At 39.6% G+C, this 18,414-nt stretch overlaps 1 protein-coding gene across 4 annotated transcripts; it reads right to left on the bottom strand.

Moving 5' to 3' along the window:
• Positions 1 to 262: 262 nt before the first annotated feature.
• On the bottom strand, positions 263 to 17,994 carry LOC111345875 (uncharacterized). 4 transcript variants are annotated; one of them, XM_022953170.2, is made up of 8 exons: positions 17,160 to 17,994; positions 15,844 to 15,990; positions 14,113 to 15,363; positions 10,361 to 11,003; positions 9,611 to 9,971; positions 9,477 to 9,525; positions 8,984 to 9,283; positions 263 to 3,813 (listed from the first exon to the last, which is right to left on the bottom strand). In XM_022953170.2, exons 1-7 carry the CDS (start codon positions 17,776 to 17,778, stop codon positions 8,988 to 8,990), a joined length of 3,366 nt encoding a protein of 1,121 aa, XP_022808905.2. In that variant the 5' UTR covers positions 17,779 to 17,994; the 3' UTR covers positions 263 to 3,813; positions 8,984 to 8,987. The 4 variants fall into 4 exon arrangements, with proteins under 4 accessions (XP_022808905.2, XP_088591848.1, XP_088591849.1 ...); XM_088735722.1 differs by having other exon boundaries at positions 263 to 3,172; XM_088735723.1 differs by lacking the exon at positions 263 to 3,813 and adding an exon at positions 3,820 to 4,943.
• Between the last annotated feature and the right edge of the window lie 420 nt (positions 17,995 to 18,414).

Below are 18,414 nucleotides of genomic sequence, written 5' to 3'. Positions count from 1 at the left end.
TCAGAACCTGCCTCGGTCACATTCAGATCTGTGGTATAACATCTATACTTCAGATCTGTGGTGTAACATCTACACTTCAGATCTGTCGTGTATCATCTATACTTCAGATCTGTGGTAAACCAAACATAGTGGTTAAACACTGCGCATCCACGAGAGTTTGAAAACAGTAAGAGGGATTTACGGACCCGTGTTTAGCGGAAAGTAAGGAAGAAACGGTTAAATTCCTAACTATTCCAATGTGTGAGACAAATAAATGAAGCAGTTTGGAGAAAGATTAAATCTCGGTATAATTTTATTGTGAGATATCTCAACTGTTTATAAGTGATGAAGGCAAATAACAGAACCTTGCCCTTCAGTCTACTTTCCGCCATAAACATAGACTTGCCATCGTCACAATTATCTTGTGTGGCTCTGATTCTTTCTTTTTTGACACATTTCCTCGCTTTTACCGGCAACTTCACCATGAACACAACAAAGAATAACTACTGCCAGCTATGCAAAGCTTATGGACAACTCCATCACGCCGTCATGCAGAGTGTAAAAAAAGTACGAGAGTGTAAACTAATACAAAGTAGGTTTAGACTAGAACAACAATATGTATAATTCCCAGCCTTAGAAACTTCGAAATTTCCTTAGAAAGAGCGAAAAAACTACGTCTCACTTAGATTCTCCATGTTTACAACAGCAAATTATCCATCTAAGTGCGCATATATGTTTGGTATAACATATACAATTAAGATCTGTGGTATAACATCCCTACGCTTCGAATTCAGATCTGTGGTATATCATCTATTCCTTCAGATCTGTAGTATAACATCTATACCTCAGATCCAGTCTATATTCTTTCTTATTACACGACTCGGGCAGTCAGAGGGCCAATAACTAAAATCAACCAATCCAAATGCTCTATTGCCGGTCCAATATTCTCTAAGTATTGACCGGACACTGTCCCAATGGTCCCTAATGATACCGCACTTGTGGCCCTTTGAACTTCAGTCGTATAATAAATCTCTTATTAACCAAGCTTGCTCGGGACCGTACTGGAAGAATATCAGCCCTCGGTCTTTTTTGTACGGACCGAGCGCAGCGAGGTCCGTACTGTCAAGACCTCTGGCCGATATTCTCCCAGTACGGCACTCGCGCTTGGTTAATAAGATATATATATATAAAGTATATATCCTGATAATAACAAAAATGTTAACAGGTTTCGTTTTGGTAGGAGAGCACACGCACAAGACTTTAGGCCCCGTCCACACATATCCGTTTTTCATTTGAAAACGCAAATTTTTCTTCACGGATACAGCTTCCGTCTGCACGTATGCGATGAAAACGATTTCTGAAAACAAGATTTTTCAAAAGAGGCTCTGCACAGTGGAAATTTTTAAAATTTAAAAACATTATTTTCGCGTGTATGTGTGGACGGACGAAAACGGAACTTTTCGTCACACCATTAGTTCTACTTTCCCTGCGGCCTAAAAATAGCAAATACTCATGCGTCAAGCATGTGCAGTCGGGTTATCGTTTAAAAGTTAACGTTTTCAAATCTATTCATCGTATGCATGGAAATGGAGAAAAACATTTGCATTTTGAAACGAATACGGATACGCATGGACGGGGCCTTATTTAAGACAAATGAACGGCGTTTGTTAACTGAAAAACCAGCCTTCGCGCTACAGCGGACATCCAAAGAAACTGGTTTGTATGACTAAACAGATGACAGACTAATAAAGAGTGTGAGGCTTTTTCGATAAGCCCATTGGCTTGCGAGAAAATCTACTTTGAAGTTGGACACTCGAAAATAATTAGGTTGATGTCAGGCGCCGGGATATCACAGGAAAAATATTTCACTTTACATAAAAGCCTCGCACTGTTTTGTGCATCCATAGTGTCGTGACAAAGAAGTCCATTGAAATGGCCATTTTCGAATTACCCTTGGCCTCACTTTCAAAACGAGTCCTGGCGCTCATCCTTTCATATGATTATACGTTTTCATTCACATGCAAATTAAACTCATTTTCAGAAGAGTGGTTGAGCACCAGGCCTCGTTTTGAAAAAGAGGCTAGAAGAAATTCGGAAATTGCCTATTTGCGGGAAGGGTCATTTGGCGAACTTGTGGGGGAAAACGAATTTCCCATGGATAACGTCGTCCAAAAATTCATCGGGAAAACAAACAGAGGAAAAATTTCGGCAAATTAAGCAGGAAAAACAGAAAAATCTACATTTGATATCTTTGACACGGGCTTTCTCCAAAGGCGACTCTTTTTTCTTTTTACCGTTTCACGAAGACTCTTACTTCTTAACGTTTTGCGGGACGTGACAGAAATTCCGGTACGGGGCAATCATTGCTAGTCGGTTAAGGAAATATATGGCGAAGGGTTGTTTCGACGTCCAAAAACTAAAGGTTTTTGAGAGAGATCAACGCTTTTATTAGGTTTTATCAGATATTTCATGGTTATTCAAACAAAATATTAAGCTTCCTTCGTATCACCATTACCTAAATCAATTTGTGATCTTCCTCTCTTGGTCCCCTATACCAAACACGATCATGGTGAATTTGCTGAATCAATCCAGCTTACCATACTTAATTTGGCAGAGCACGGTCACTTTTATAGACTGTGCAGGGATGTGTCTGTCCTTTGCCACGACCGCGTGACTGCTCGCAACTGTTTCGCTCTCTCCCACAATAATTTTAGATCTATTTTATAAAAAAACATACTTATTCGATTGTTTTCCTTTTTTCTTTCTTTTGATATGCTAAGATTTTTCCAGCCGATTATATTTTTGGCATTTTTATAAACTTTGAGATAATTTGACACCGACAAAGTTCTGGAACCAAGCTTTAATATTGATTCCCATTTGAGTAAAGTGATTTGAAATGACAAATATTGATACCGAATTATAATTAGAAATTAGTTATTGATATTTTAATTTTCAATTTAATTGGATTAAAAAAAATAATTTTTTTTCTACTGACATCAAAAAATGAATATGAAGACAATTCGTCTCCACCATAGACCATTAACTCGCTACTGAAATTCCCAATACCCATATTCAACACTCAACATGAACAAGACTCATAGAAAACACGAGGAATTTACTTATTCAGGCAAATGTTGATGCGTTTTCCCGCTTTCCACGTCGCAAAAAATGGAACTCCTCTTTTGGAAAATGCCTGTCGGAGATAAAGACACATTCAAACTTGAGCTGATCTTTCCACGGCTATGGCTGTTCACCACTACTATTCACTAAATGGATTCTTAAGGCCCAGCCAAACGCACGCAACATTACAATGAAACATCTTGCAAGATTGTTACGTTCATCGTGTTGCACACGTTTGGCCATCACGTAGGAACATTTTGCAATATTTTGGATCAAGTTTCAAAATGGTCACATTTATGGTGCAACAGTTTTGGATTTTGCAAGATGTTGCGTGCATTTAGCCAGCTCCTACACAACATCCCACAACATGATCCAGCTATGTTGCATGTTGTTGCGTTGCAATGCAGGTTGAGTGCGTTTGACCGCGCCTCAACGTCGCAACATCGAGCGACTGAGAAAAAGGGAGAGAACAGAGCAAGACACTTTGAATAAATGAATGAATGAATGAATAAATTCCTAATTTATATTGCGCCCTTTCTATACAATATTCAAAGGCGCATTCCCCCCATCAATTTTGATAGACACTACACAAAGATAGACTACAACACCGGGCACTACGTGCCCTACTTTCAAACTTATGCTGTTTTGCCACGGTAATGGCTCTTCACTACCATTAATCACTGAATGGAATCATTCATCGCAACATTTGGGTGGCTGAGAAAGAGAGGGAGAAAAGAATAAGATGATCGAATTTCATTAACAACAACCTACACTCTAAATGGAACATTTTTTTCTATTACGACATGCATCACAAAAGCTGGTTCCTTTTAAATGAACAATTCAGAAATACAAGAAATGTTGAACCAATTTATCTCTACGGTTTACCTCTTTTATCTTATTTAGATAAAGCAACAAATCCTATCATTTCAGAGAGAGCTAAAATTAATTTTCTTTTAGTAACGCTTCCAATGTAGAAACTGAACTAAGTAAAAAAGAGAGTGAATTTTATTTCCTGTATTGTAAGTTTTCAATTTTTGCTTTTACATCACTTGTGAAATTTAGCTAATTAACTTTTCATGAATTAAATTATTTTTACCTTCACAATTGTTTCTGTCTTTGTAAGACCTTGTAACCAACCAAATTACCTCAATGTGTAATAAGCAACTTTTCTAATACTGCGTCCAAATGAACGCTAATTCATAACTAATTCTGTCACTCTTAAACTTAAATTTCAATTATTTCTGAACTAAAATTCACTTTTCATCTGAGCTCCAAAAGGCCCTTCTCGATGCAGATAGAATGGTAAGAGTTAGGAAACATTTAAAAGCTTTTATGGACTTTTGCACGAACGTATAGAACAGTTTTGTTCTGCCACAAATTGTGAGTAAAGGGTTTTCCTTAAAATGTTGTAATTTTCGGGATGACTACGCTAATTTTTACATTCCCATACAGAGCAATGATCTCTTCGTCCCATCATGGAAAGAAAAAAGGTTTGCAGACATACAACTTTAAAAGAATTGTGAAGCTTTCCATGACTCTGCATCTCATACAACAACAACAACAACAACAACAAAAACAAAAACAACAACAACAAAACAACAACAACGACAACAACAACAACAACAACAAGCCGTACAGGGTTGACCAATTCCAGTGTTCATTCTGACGCCAGTGATGGCAAAGTCGCGTATTAGATTTCAGTGGAAACCTCCCTCACTCCTCTGGCATCCGTTTGTGAAAAAAATTCAGCTTCTCATAATCACTGCCTATTATTAATTTTTTTTTTTTTGTACTTCCTTGTGGTTGACGTGGCAGCTTTGCAGTTTGTTGGCCTCTTAGTGTTCCTACACAATAAACGACTAATAAGGTTTTTTTTTTTTTTTTTAATTTTATGTTTACATTCACAACACATCCCACGCACACACCTCCTCTCCCCTCTTAAGTCCACAACTTTTGTGGAGATTTGTGAACACTTTCATTAGGGATTCCATACTTTTACGTCCGTAACACCTCGGCAAATGCTGCCAGATAAATCCACTGCTTTATAAAAAAAATAACAAACGCATGGTAAACCTAATCTCTGGGGTGAAATTGCAGCGTCTTCAGAGTGAAAGGGACTTCACCCTTTCAATCCTATGACCTCATTCACAGACCAATTTCATAAATGGCTGCCATATAAATATTCTTTTGTTTTAATTGAAATTAGCCCTACTGGCCTCGCTTGAGATAATGTATTCTTTTGAATTTTGTACTGGAGAACGAGGCCAGTAGGGCTAATTCAAATTTAAACAAAAGAATATTAATGCGGCAGCCATTTATGAAAGTGGTCTATAGTTTTCCTTACTGTCTGCCATACAATGCTTATGATGTTAGTTTGGAGAATTTATTATTTGATCCACCAATAATCCCCCAATTGATATTTTTCTTTATTCTCATCACTTGTCTGCTTGATATTGTATTGAAATTGTCAGAAGAAATTCTGTCTTGGTCACGTGTGGGAGTGAAAGGGGCTCTAAAGGTACTCGTATTTTAATGCGCTGGTAAATTTTCTCATCATTTTATTACTACAAGACCATGAATGAGGATGAGAAGAACCGAACAACAATCACTATACCACCGTAAGTTAAATCGCACATTTTACTTATTGCTTCGTCATAAATTGCAACATATGACAAACGGTAACAATGAAGGAATTTTGTATAGCAATTTTATTTCGCCTTAGAAGACTTTCAAAGGACTAATCGAATCAAAACCGCTGTCTTATTAGCCATGAACTTTAGAAATTCTAATTTTTCCAATGATGCCGGTCTTGTTTCAACTAGTTCTCTCTAAATCTCCTAAAATGATTGTTGGATTACTTCTAAATATAGTTTCAGTTTGATCTGCAAAAAGGTCAAGCTGAAACAACATTTACCTCAGACGTACTCTGACAGCGTTTAGTCGCAGATTTCTTTTGCAGAAGCAAGTCAAAGCTTGATAAAATTTAAAATCGTTTCCTTTACAGCTTAGAATAAATTTGCAAATAAGTCTGCAGAAACTATTCCACGAGGAAACAGTTATGCACGGAAAACACGGCAAGTAGCTGACGATAAAGAAATGATTCAGTCGTAGTACATTCAGGGATACATCTCCATGTGCCATTAGTCAGATATTTCGGCATTTGTGTCCAGGTTTAAAGCAACATCGACTGGCTAACGACTACAGTTTCGTCCACGTAACTTCTACACAATGTCCTGGGCGTTGCATTAAAATTGGTGTATACATCAAAATTTTGTGGCCCTGCCAGTGTTTCGATTCCGACACACATAACACTAACATTTGCAAGACAATCGACACATTTGAAAACACGGATTGCCAAAAAGTAAAAAAAAAATTGTTCAGAATAATTTAATTTCTTGGCCATACTTTTTCCAGAATATTGGGATGCTATTCAAAAGAAGTGAGGGGAAGTATCATTGCGCAAGATATTTTATGCATTCAGAACATGATCTATGTATCGTAAAATCAAAAGAATCCTACAATATTTGATGTACGAAAGAACTTAGGTAGGAAGTAAATTTACTGAAAAATGAAAAGAAAGAAATAATAATAACGCGAAAGGGAGGGGGTGTTAAAAGATTTTGGGGAATCGCATGACTTTCAGGGGGAACGTAGGGGGAATCAGTTTTCGCTAAAAGAGTAGAAAGAGGGACTAACGAAAATTAACTGCTAATGAACTGGCGCGGAGCCTTATTGGAGGATCAGGTAAATTTTATCGAGACACAAACAAAATCCTCCCACCCCCTAGGCTATGACTGGTCTGTAATTTTTCAAGATAGTTAAGGTAAGCTACTCTTTAATAGTTTACTGTTATCATTGTTGTTTCCATTTTACAATAAAATTATTGAGATTTTAATTTTGCAGAGTGAAGATTGCATATGGTATGTTCAACTACAACTCATTACCAAATAATGAATTTCATAAATCACTTCCTATAGAAGAATACATCGTGTAATTGTTCATGTTTATTATCCGGTCTAATGAAGACCACTAGGACGAGGAAGGGATGTCTGACATGTTGTAACCTATCTTCACCATACTGAAAATTTGTATTTCAAGGGCAAAATTTACTACCCAGCCAAGCCGCATGCAGAATTAAAATTAAAATTGAAATAGTTGTATCAAAGTCGTACCTTGCCTGAAATAATACCTTGAAGTATACTGTACTATTTGTCTGATTTGATATAAATAGAATTTTCTTGTACATTTTTACTTGAATTTTGCTTTTATGATCATTTCATACAGAAATAAAGTCTTCTTTTCACGAACAAATCAAATCTCGTACTCTGATTTCTCTTTTTTTTTCACTTTAATTTTTGTTTTGGATCAAATTTGTGATCATCATTGTATCTCTCAAATTTTATCTTTTCACTTTACTGCGAGGAGTAGGCACGATATCAGTCTTGCGTAAATAGCTACAAGCCTATACACTCAATTTTGGCGAGTAAGATACAGTCCTAGAGGGAAAGGAGACAGCTGGACACAGACAAAGAGACAGACAGACAAGCAAACAGCTAGCTCGCAAACAGACAGGTAGACATTAGGAATGACTGAAATGTGATCGGTTTTCTCACGATATAGTCACTTCGGACGTGAACCGCTGTGACTCTACTTTATACTGGTTTTCATCTTCAGGTGATGAAGTCGATGAGATACGCGTTAACTTATGGAGCCCTTTGCTGTGCTGGGCTATGATATGTTGGTTTCCCTCAGCTATGCTTCGCGCATTTTGAAAACATGTTCCCCCGGCGGACAGTTATTACAAAACTCCCCGGTTCCCGGAACCGTGGCCATGCTTCTCGATCGTGGGTATCCATCCAAGTTCATCGCTTGAAGAGACTGCATCGTGAGAAAACGATTATACTTCCACTTTGGTGCATTCGCTGCACTGAATAGCAGCAGACACGCAAATGGGATGGCTGTTTCAAATTATGTATGTAAATGAAAACAAATTAAGTATGCCCATTGGCATAGAGTGTGTCAGTGAATCTTGCTCCGGATTGAGTGACTAAAGTTGAAACACAGTTAAGAAATTTGAACTTAAGTTTACGACATTAGCAAGAGCAATTCACTTGAATTGAAAATTTCTTCCTAACCTTATGCGATTTACATACATGTATCCTTACAACCTGGCATAGTCAATTAAACTGGTCTTATTGAAGAATTAATTTCAAATTTCCGAGCGTCCGTATGATCTTTTACTTACGTCCACTCCAGTACGTACATGCGTACCCAAACAATTGGGGAAAATTTTTTTTATTTACGACTCCTTATTTAAATATTTCTGATAATAATTCACCAAATATTCTTTCTTGGGCGCGATTGGTCTAAACACATTACGTGACCGACTTTGCCCCAGTCGCTAACACTGTGAATATCCGAGGATAAAGCCCAAGTGATATTCTCAAGTTTTCAAACCTTAAGTCCAATCCAATAAGCGTTCGTTTAAAATCTAGCTTAAGCGGAGAAGGCGTTTTCGGTTTTTTTTCCTAGAAGAAGGAACAAGTTTGTTCATAAAGTCGTACCAGAGAACATTAGAAGGTGAACATTCCAGCAGTAAACAATAAACTGTTTGTAAACATTTTTCCCGCAATTTGCTAACATATATTAAGGCTAATAAACACAATATCCTCCATCTGGCACGAAAATATACACGTATAGTGTATCCATGCACATCATTTGTTCTTCGTAGCTCAGAGTTTTCCTCGAGCTTCGCTATCAGAAAGCTGTTCGTTTCTCGAAACAGAAAATTTTCATGGATAAAATATACTTGTATGTTTTCGTACCAGATGGAAGCTATTGTTTATTTATCTTTTGGACTTCCTTCAAAAGTAGAGTGGAATACCTCATTAATAGGGCTTAGCTGCCTCTACGTGGCGATCCCCAAGGTGTCGATCAAAAGCCTCCAAGGGTGGAACGTCGCCAACCTCTTGGATCGCTTTCATCAGCTCATGCACTGTGCCTACGGAACCCATCTTTCGACTCCACCGGGTGAGGACTTGATATGCCCTTTCTTCTTCAGCTTGGTTTTCAGCCTGAATGGTCTCAATGACTGTGTCTAGTACCGAGAGACTTCTTCCAAGCCACTTCCATTTGTAGGCCAGTTCTTTAGCGACTAGAGCAAGGCAGCAAGGCTCGACAGGTTCTGAAATAACATCAATGACCAAAATTCAAACACAAGTGCTTTTTGCACGCAATTGGCAGAGGTACAATAGGTATTGCATGATCAGTATTCTGAATTTAGATTGCAACTACATGTATGAAATTCTGTTGGCACGCAAGCAAAAGTGAAGCATACGTAGAAGAAGCCCTTGGTCTAAGTAAGGTAATTCACCTACTTGAATAACAAGGAGAGTCTTCTGGGACCTTCGAAACGGTATCTTGTGGCTAAAGGAAGAAAACAAACTTATAACACTAATCTTTAAGTAATAACAAGAAAGACTTCAACGAAGCTAATTAGACAATCCCTTGCCTTAACAAGCCATTGTTTGATTTCTTCGAATTCATGGACCGGAGTGGAGTTACACCACATTGGCTTCGATGCAACAGCTGGGTCTATGCAGATTACATGGTGACGAACACCTTCTGTTGGGAAATCAACGTAGGACTCCCGCTCACCACACTCGGCGTCATCGTTGTCATCATTATCACTTTCGTCAGAGGAGGTGTCCACTGGAAGAACTGTACCTTCACTGGATGAACCGGGGCAACGTGGGTTGGGACAGGTAGGTCCGAAACGGAACTTGAGAAATCGAAACTGGCGCTGGCAGATGTCCGTCATTATCTCCTTCAAGATGTAAAATAACTCATGAAGCTTTTTCTCATTTTTGTACCTGCAATAGCAATGAATGAAAACAGAATTACTCAAGCGGAACTACCATTTATTCCAGCGGCTTAGATTTAAAGAAACCTTTTACAACATCGGCAAAGTTTAGCCGAAAGCTCATATCTCCTACGATATGATGTTGAAACAGTAAAGGTCTCCAAGAGAATGATTAAGCTGATGCAAGCGAAAGTGAAATAGAAGAACCAATTATGCCACCACCCTGTTAATAGTAGAAAATCGTCGATAAAAAGTCTCCATACGATAATAACACACATAACTCTTGGAAATGATGCTGTTAAGGTGGAGACTATGAGAAATGCTTCTCCTTCTGGATGGGATACTAGTTCCTAACAGAGTATTAGGGATTTACCTTTATCAAGGTGAAAGGTGACTTACCTGGCCTTTATTCGAATTTGGTTGTGTTTCTGACACATCTCTGTAAGGATGAAGAAACTGTCTCCAAATGAGAATATGGCCATCCTTTTAGCAATGATCGGTCTCATACCATTGCTGGACTGACTTCTTGAGCCAGTGCGAACAATAAAGTAGTGGAAGAGTGCAGGAGGCAGGAAACCGTGGAAATCAAACATCAGAACTTTGTCCGAGGTACAAATTCCAGACCAACTCTTCCGACACAGCTTTTCCCACTTTCCTTTCAAGCATTTTTCCTTCAGGTGAAATGGTACGATGTATTTTCTAATCTCTGGTCCATTCTCATCATCTTTAACTAGTGTAGTACCGTCCTCTTGGTCTTCATCCTCTGTGGAAGAAGAAATTGGGCACAGCATACCTGAAGCTTCCAAGATAGCAACAAGCTCAGTTGCAGGGCTTTTAAAGTCTTTCCAAAGATACTCCAAAAGCTCGATGGTAGCCACTCCGTGGTCTTGTAGGGTCTGCCACTGACTCTGATGTTCACGGTCAATATTCAGGTGGTCGGAAATGTCGTGAAGACAGGTCATGACATCAACGAGATACTGTGGATTGACTACCACTATATCATTCAAATCGGAATGATGCGTTTTTGGTCCAATTAGCTCCTCTGAAAAGAAATTCTAAATTATTAGTCTGGTCGAACTGAGGGGATGTCATCCTCGGAGACCCAGGGGGCAATGAGTCGATTTCAAGTTAGGGCAGAAGAGCCCCTGAGGACATTGTCTTACAAGACTAGATCCAAACGGTCGCAGTCGTTCTGGCATCTGATTGGTGCCAGAAAATCTTTGTGTTTTTCTGCCCAATCAGAGTGAAGTGTGCTTTAGAGTCCTGTCGTGTGTTTTAACACGGACATATACAAGAAGCTCAGTTCCTCGCCATGTTTCGCTTTGTAGTAAGGTCTTTCACAATATGGCCAAGGTTGCAGAGAGCGTTAAGTTCGTGGACGACCTCCAACAAGCGCTAGAGAAAGCTAAGCTATATCTCCGGTTAGCTAATTAAAATCTGAACAAAAACTTATTACCAAGAACATCGTGAGAAGGAGAGATGTTTTCGGAGAGTTACCGAAGGGGTTTGGAAAGAGCTTAATCTTTCAACTGCTGCCTAGAGTGTTTAAATTCTTGAGCGCGGATTCTCTTCTAGTCCCTTGGTCATTGTCATTTCACCTCTTTTGTCGATTGTTCAAGACCAAGTTAAGTACCTTTGATTATTGGGAATCGATGCTGCTTTCATTGGGGAAAACAAAACCAAAGACCAAGAAATATTGGAGGGAAAGGGCGGGTTTGCTTTATTGTAAATGTCAGCTTAGTACAGGATCATCTACTCACATCTAATAAACAAAAGTTTGCACGCTTAGCTTTTCTCTTTTTTTTCAAGCGAAGATTATATTAGATTTTGGCGCGCACAGAAAGCTGCGTAAGCGTAAGTTGCTCGACATACCTGCGCGGCCCGTGCGACGAAATAACTTTACAGGATTGGCAAAGTTTCAGTAACAGCAAATTATACAAAAAATCTAAAAAGATTTAAGCTTACATCTTGTTCGTTTAAAGCGACATATCAACGCCTGCAACCATCGTGTTTAAAACGAGCCTCGCAAACTTTTAAACACGTTCTCTTGTGATACCTGCGAAAGTATTCAGTATAATTTCCGGTGAGATTTTTGCGGACAATCTGATCGATTTCTCTTGTGTGCTAAAACCGAAACTTTTCACCTCGAGCAAATCTCCGTCGCACGGCCCAAACAAACATGGCGAGGAACTGAGCTTCTTGTATATGTCTGTGTTAAGACACATGAAAGGACTCTAAAGCACACTTCACTCTGATTGGGCAGAAAAACACAAAAATTTTCTGTCACCAATCAGATGCCAGAACGACTGCGACCGTTTGGAACTAGTCTTGTAAGACAATGTCCCCAGGGGCTCTTCTGCCCAAACTTGAATTCGACTCACAGCCCCTGGGTCTCCGAGGATGAGGGGACGTAAACATACGACTTAGGGATTGAATACCTTAGCCTTCTTCTTTAAAGTGCACCTAACCCCTAAATTTTTTTTTTCGCTTAAAAAAAATCTTCATGCTTTGGTGTGTATATCTTCGAAAAAATTGTTGGATTTGGTAAAATCCTTGAATTTTTATGCCCCGTTGAAGTACGGAAAATCGTATTGAAATCGCCGCCATTTTGACTCGCGACCGCGTTTTAAGGATCAAGGGTCCGGCGTGTAATGTGACGTCACTTCGAGAACCCAACAATCTGTATTTCGCGCCATTTCGAACATTTCACTAGTCATGTTTGGAAGATTAGATCGATATTGGTCTCAAATATGCCGCACAGATGTGTTGTTGGAGGTCGTTGTAACGTCAGATGCTTGGAGAATGGAATAGCGCTCCATACGATACCGTTTTACGGCGATGAGCGTCCAGAGGCGAAGAAACGAGGGAAAAGATGGATAGATTTTGTGAGACTGAAACGTGCTAAATGGGAGCCATCGAAGAGTTCTGTGATATGCTCGAGGCATTTCAAGCAAGATGATTTTGTTCGAAAGTACACGTTGTTGAAGGACCAAGAAGCTCTATCAATTCCGTATTTAGAGCGAGACAGCTTCGAAATTACCGCTTTCCCGACAGTTCATACTGAATTATATGTAGCAGAGGACGAACAACCCCTGAGTAATCGAGGCAAAAGAATGGTGAGATTCTTTGCAGCCTTCCAGTTCACAACATCAATAACATTCACTGATGTTTTGTAACAAAGCGACGTTGCAATTTCCACACTTGCACCTAAAGTTCAGCAAATTTATGTTAGCAGAAAAGTCATCTAAGAAATACATACACAATAGCGCCAGAAGCAATCGTGCCAACACATGTAATGCGTAACTAAAGCTAGCCCGCAAATCTCACCATTCCTTCAGTTCTACATTGCCCTGTAACCGGTCCTTAAGGCTTCGTTCGAGCTCTTCGTTAGCCTTCATTTCTTCTTGGTATTTTTTTATCCATTCTGCATCAGCCAGTGGCTCGTCAGTATAAGCAGCATCGTCATCGCTTGAATCGCTCGAGGTTTCTGGTGATATTGGTGAGATGCGAGATGACTGCCCTTCGTCTTGAAGTTCGTATCCAGCGATAAAACTCATTTGCGAGTCGTCTGAGTCGAAGCTAATCTCCAAATCCAATGATTCGGAAGACATTATTATTTTCACTTGAATTTCAGAGGCTATGAAAAAAAAAATAGAATGCATTTCATGCTAGAAAGGCTTTCGCAGATCGACGACTGGCTGAGAATTCCTTGAGCGTCTTCTCGAAGTGATGTCACAACTCTACTTTGCCCAGATCCCCATTTACGCGGTCGTGGTCCATTTAGATCTCGACTTCAACGGGGCATAAAAAATTGAGGATTTAACCAAATCCAACAATTTTTTCGAAGAAGTACTCACCAAAGCATGAAGATTTTTTAAGCGAAAAAACATTTTTAGGGTTAGCTGCCATTTAAAGCAACTACTTAGCCGTGACATTGGCTGTCCTTAATATATCAACCTAAATGTGCGCTTCTGAAATCCAGAGGATATGGTTCCATTACTTTCTTGAGTCTTCTCAAGAACTCGATAAATATATCAATTTATTTGTTTACATGACATGAACATGCTAAATAAGAAAATGCTGACAAAAAACAACAATCATAAAAATAATGAACATGCTGAATAAGAAAATGCAATAGACTTTTTACTGACCTGGGAGGATGATCACACCACTATCGTGATAGAACTGTAGTATGCTTCCAAACTCTCTATCATCGATGCTACGGGATGTAATCTCCTCTAGCATCTGTTTTAGGTAGGGTTTACGGACACATGGGGGAAATTCTTGTTCCTCTCTGCACTTCAGAATTTTCTCTTCAAAATGAAGCCACAAAAGTGGAAGCTCTTCGTCCATTTTCCTCAGTCGTGCTGCCTCATTTTCGATAGCCTTCTTTAAAGCCCCTGCTCCAGGATCTTTGCCACCAAAGGTGTTTTCTACTGGAAAGAGAAAACTGTTTTCCTTGCTTTTCACAAGTTGTTGACCAAACTTCTCGACCAATTTATCATAGATTGTCTTTTCTGCCGTTGCCATGTCTTTCTCGCTAACCTCGCCGCTGTGTGTTCCCACCAGGAACACAGGTGTCGTGTGGGGAGCATGCACGCGTATGGAATTGAGCCAAAAATGAACCTCTTCTAGAACTTGGCTGGCACTATCAAGGTCACACAGCCGAGTCAAATTTAATACGGTAAGGTAAAAGGAACGCCTGTTAAGGAAAACATGATGCATAGCTTCGTACAAAGAATGGCCAGCGAAGTCCCAAATGCTGATCTTAGCATACTTCCTTTTGCTCTCATCCAGAGATGCTTCCGAACTCAGACTAAGCCTTCGCATGATCTCATCGATTGGCATCTCTCGTAAAGACTTCTCTCCACGTGCTAGACTATGCGGTGAGGCAAGTGACTCTGTTACTAAGCCTGTCTGGTCCCCATCGCTTGCACTAATACTTCCTGATGTGGATGGAGCTTCTATGCTACGAAGTCGTCTTACGCAAGGAGAATGTTGCCCTCTAGGCTGAAAAGACGGTCTTGGGTCAGAACGATTAAGCTGGTTTCCTTGAGTATTACAAGGATGGCCCACCCCTGGAGAACGCTGAATTTCCTGACAAACTTTGTCTGCTAAAATTTCATCGACTTGGGACTTGTTTGGGTCTGCAGCATGCCACGACTCGTCTAACTCGGTCATCTCGACCATGGATGTGTCAATTCCATGGGTCTCTTTCCTTTCTTCTTCAAACTCCTCCCCACTAAGAGAACGAACCAGGCTTGTCTTTCCGACCCCTACATCCCCTATGACTGTGAGCTGCATGCGAGATATGCATGCTTTCCCGTCATGTAGTGCCTGATTGAATATTTCAACTGCCAATTCACCTCTTGCAAGGACTTCATATGGTCCTCTGGAAAATTCTGCATTGGATAAGAATGCGTAAAATCATTAATTCTGAGAATGAAAAATATTTGATTTGACGCCTTATCACATAATATGTTACCCTTAAAGAAAAAACAAGGAAATATTGGTTAGACGATCCTTCAGTATTGCACTAATCATCACCATTTATTTGAACTGAGGTCAACAAAGGTACCTTACTTTAAATACCAATTGTAATTGACATACAGAATCAACGTGCACAACGTTACATCTGGATAAGTGACTTTGCTTCGAATGCTTCCAGTTGGGTCTCACATGGTCCAGCTTCAGCGGAAGGAGGGGTTGCTTCAAACCAAGATGTTCCTCACTAAAAAGGTGCAATTCGTAAATAATGGAAATGCTACACCCGAAACGTCTGTACAGTGGGAGGAAAGCAGGAAAATGGATTCTTCTTTCAGAGCAATAAACATACTGATAAATTAGAGGCATGATTTTATTGGTATTGTAATGAGCTTCACCTTCATTGCCGGATTGACCAATCACCCCAGAATGGCACGGGTCTTGGAGTTCTCTGATTGGCGTGGAAATCATTGGACTGATTTCCCCGGTAATGCTTTTCCATACAAGTTCTATTGACCCCTCCACATCCAGCCCGTGTTCCGTCTCTGTGAAAAGCAAACACTCATCATTTCAAAATTATATTGCTATACAACTTGAAGGTCGCACGAAACAAGAAACGAAATATAACAAAGCAAATCACCAACTACCCTTACTTTAGGTGATTCCTCATTATTGCACAGCACCTTCCTATACTGCACATAAAAGTAAAGAATCAGGCGAATAAACACGCTCATTTCGACAACATGGTTTTATGTTTCAGTCGACAAACTAGGTAAACAGGTACGATGGTCTATTGCTCTTGAACAAGAGCGTAGACCAATATATTTCATGGCATAATTTTGGTATGCAGGGTACACCTTTTGAATCAGAGAATTTAAAATACATTTTCGAATAGAAAAACAATATGGCTAAAGGCGTGCACGAAGCCCATTGCTCGAGGATACAAAAATTATGGCTTTAAAAGCAGCGACTCGAGGAACGTTTTGAAATTGCTTGATTCTTCCGCAAATAAGATATGTTCCATACACTCGTGACTTTCTTCTGATACTTTTTCAAGTTTAACTTTAATTGAACTGTGAACCGATGAAATTACGCTCGTTATTAGTGTTAGCACAGACATAGATAAGGTAAGATTTGTCCATCATATTTCCGAAGCAAGCACGGTGATATAAAACATGTATCTATCTAAATTTACATATGTTTAGTGTACTTTGCCATTTCATTTTAATTCATTGGTCGCGACTAAAAAATTTAGAAGCTAGTCATGACAAAACCTTGAGTCCTCGAGAAGTATTCGAGTCTAAGAAGTTCACACTTCGCTGTCGGATGCTCAACGCGCTACCTTATAGCGAACTTGTTCGTTTGCAAGTCCAAGTCTACATCTAAGAACAGGAGTAGGAACTTTTTGTTAAATTATAAATTCAGAACACGTGTTTATTTCAAATCCAATTTAGAACCGGTCCATGCTTTACCCTTTCCAAATAATCTTGCATACAAACTGTAAATACATGAAAAGGGCAAATTCGCAAATGGAAAAACATGCGAGAGAGGGACTCGAAGGTTGCGAGCTTAATAGAGCGTCTGTGGTTGTAATCTCGTCCTTCATCGATATATGTCCTGGGTCTGAAATCCATACGTCAGTATCAAACAATAAACAAGCGATCGATAAAATTATCAGCTTAAGATTAGGTTCAGCATTAAATATCGTACTCACCAGCTAAATGATAAATAATCAGAGATATGCAATATGGATCTCTGACTAGAGAAATCGGTGTTTTTCCTCTGAAATCAAATCGACGGAGCTCACCACCCTTCCCAAGTAATAACTTGAGACAAACGCCATGTCCTTTCCATGCTGCAAGATGAACAGGGGTTCGGCCATCCTTGGGATCAACGACATTCGGGTCTCCATCAGGCCAACTAAGCATAATCTTTAAACACTCATCATGTCCACCGAAGGCTGCACAATGCATCGGTGTGTAGCCCGTTTGAGGTTTCGACGGAAGATGAGAATCGCCGGGCCAGTTTGCGGCTTCAGTTCTCATTAATTTTTGCACGAGTTGAAAATTCCCCGTGCAAGCGGCGTGATGTAAATCTTTCAAATGGTGGCGACTGTTTTGCAAGTGTTGGAGCAAAGCTCTCGTGCTTGAGAAGGAACGACCACAATGACCACAGCTTTCTGGTACACTAGCTTTGGAGGTCTGATGTTTTAAACTCTTTTCTAAGTGCTGTCTGAAACTCTCCACAGATTCCTTTCCCTTGAATCGTCGATTACATTTTGCACATCGGTGAGCAGCCCTCGCACAGGATGCACCTTTGTCGGTAAAAGGCATCTTTAATCTAGCGAGGGAAAGATTAAATGTTAGACTATGAACAAAAATACACAGGTATTTGGGTCCGTTTTCACCAGTTTCTAACTGTGGGCATAGTTAGCTGTGGGACGCGTTTTATCAGATAATTTTCTTATGTTCCCAATCCCTTTCATTCTTGACTCCACAAAAAAGCTGGGATCTAGGCAGTCAGGCGTATTTCCGTTTGGCCTGCAGTCCATGGTATCCGGTAGGAGGACGAGAACTGGAAACACCTAAGGGAATTTTCGGTCACATGTGAAAAAAATTGCAGCAAATTTTGCTTATTGCGTGACAGGGTTTGTATTTTCGCATATATTTTTCACAACCACCCTATTTGTTGTTGACATTTCATTAAAGAGGCGATGGCATTCCATGGGGTGGGGATTGATGATGTGACAAAATAAATTTTGTTTCACCTTGACAAAAGTGAAAAAATTTTACAGTTCTGAAAGCGGCTGTCATACTTTGAATGGCAATATTCAAAAGAATAAAACAGTGCTTAATGGCAGAACCTTCAGGTATCAATCCGCGCTTCGAAACACAACTTGAAACCCATGAGCTAATTCGTGTAATTAGCTTGTCGTTCTTTAGCAAGAGTTGCTTAATAAAGAGTCTTTT

This window comes from Stylophora pistillata, chromosome 10 (genome assembly GCF_964205215.1).
Source record: "Stylophora pistillata chromosome 10, jaStyPist1.2, whole genome shotgun sequence".
Taxonomy (NCBI): Eukaryota; Metazoa; Cnidaria; class Anthozoa; order Scleractinia; family Pocilloporidae; genus Stylophora; species Stylophora pistillata.
This window is presented reverse-complemented; position numbering and strand designations above follow the sequence as displayed.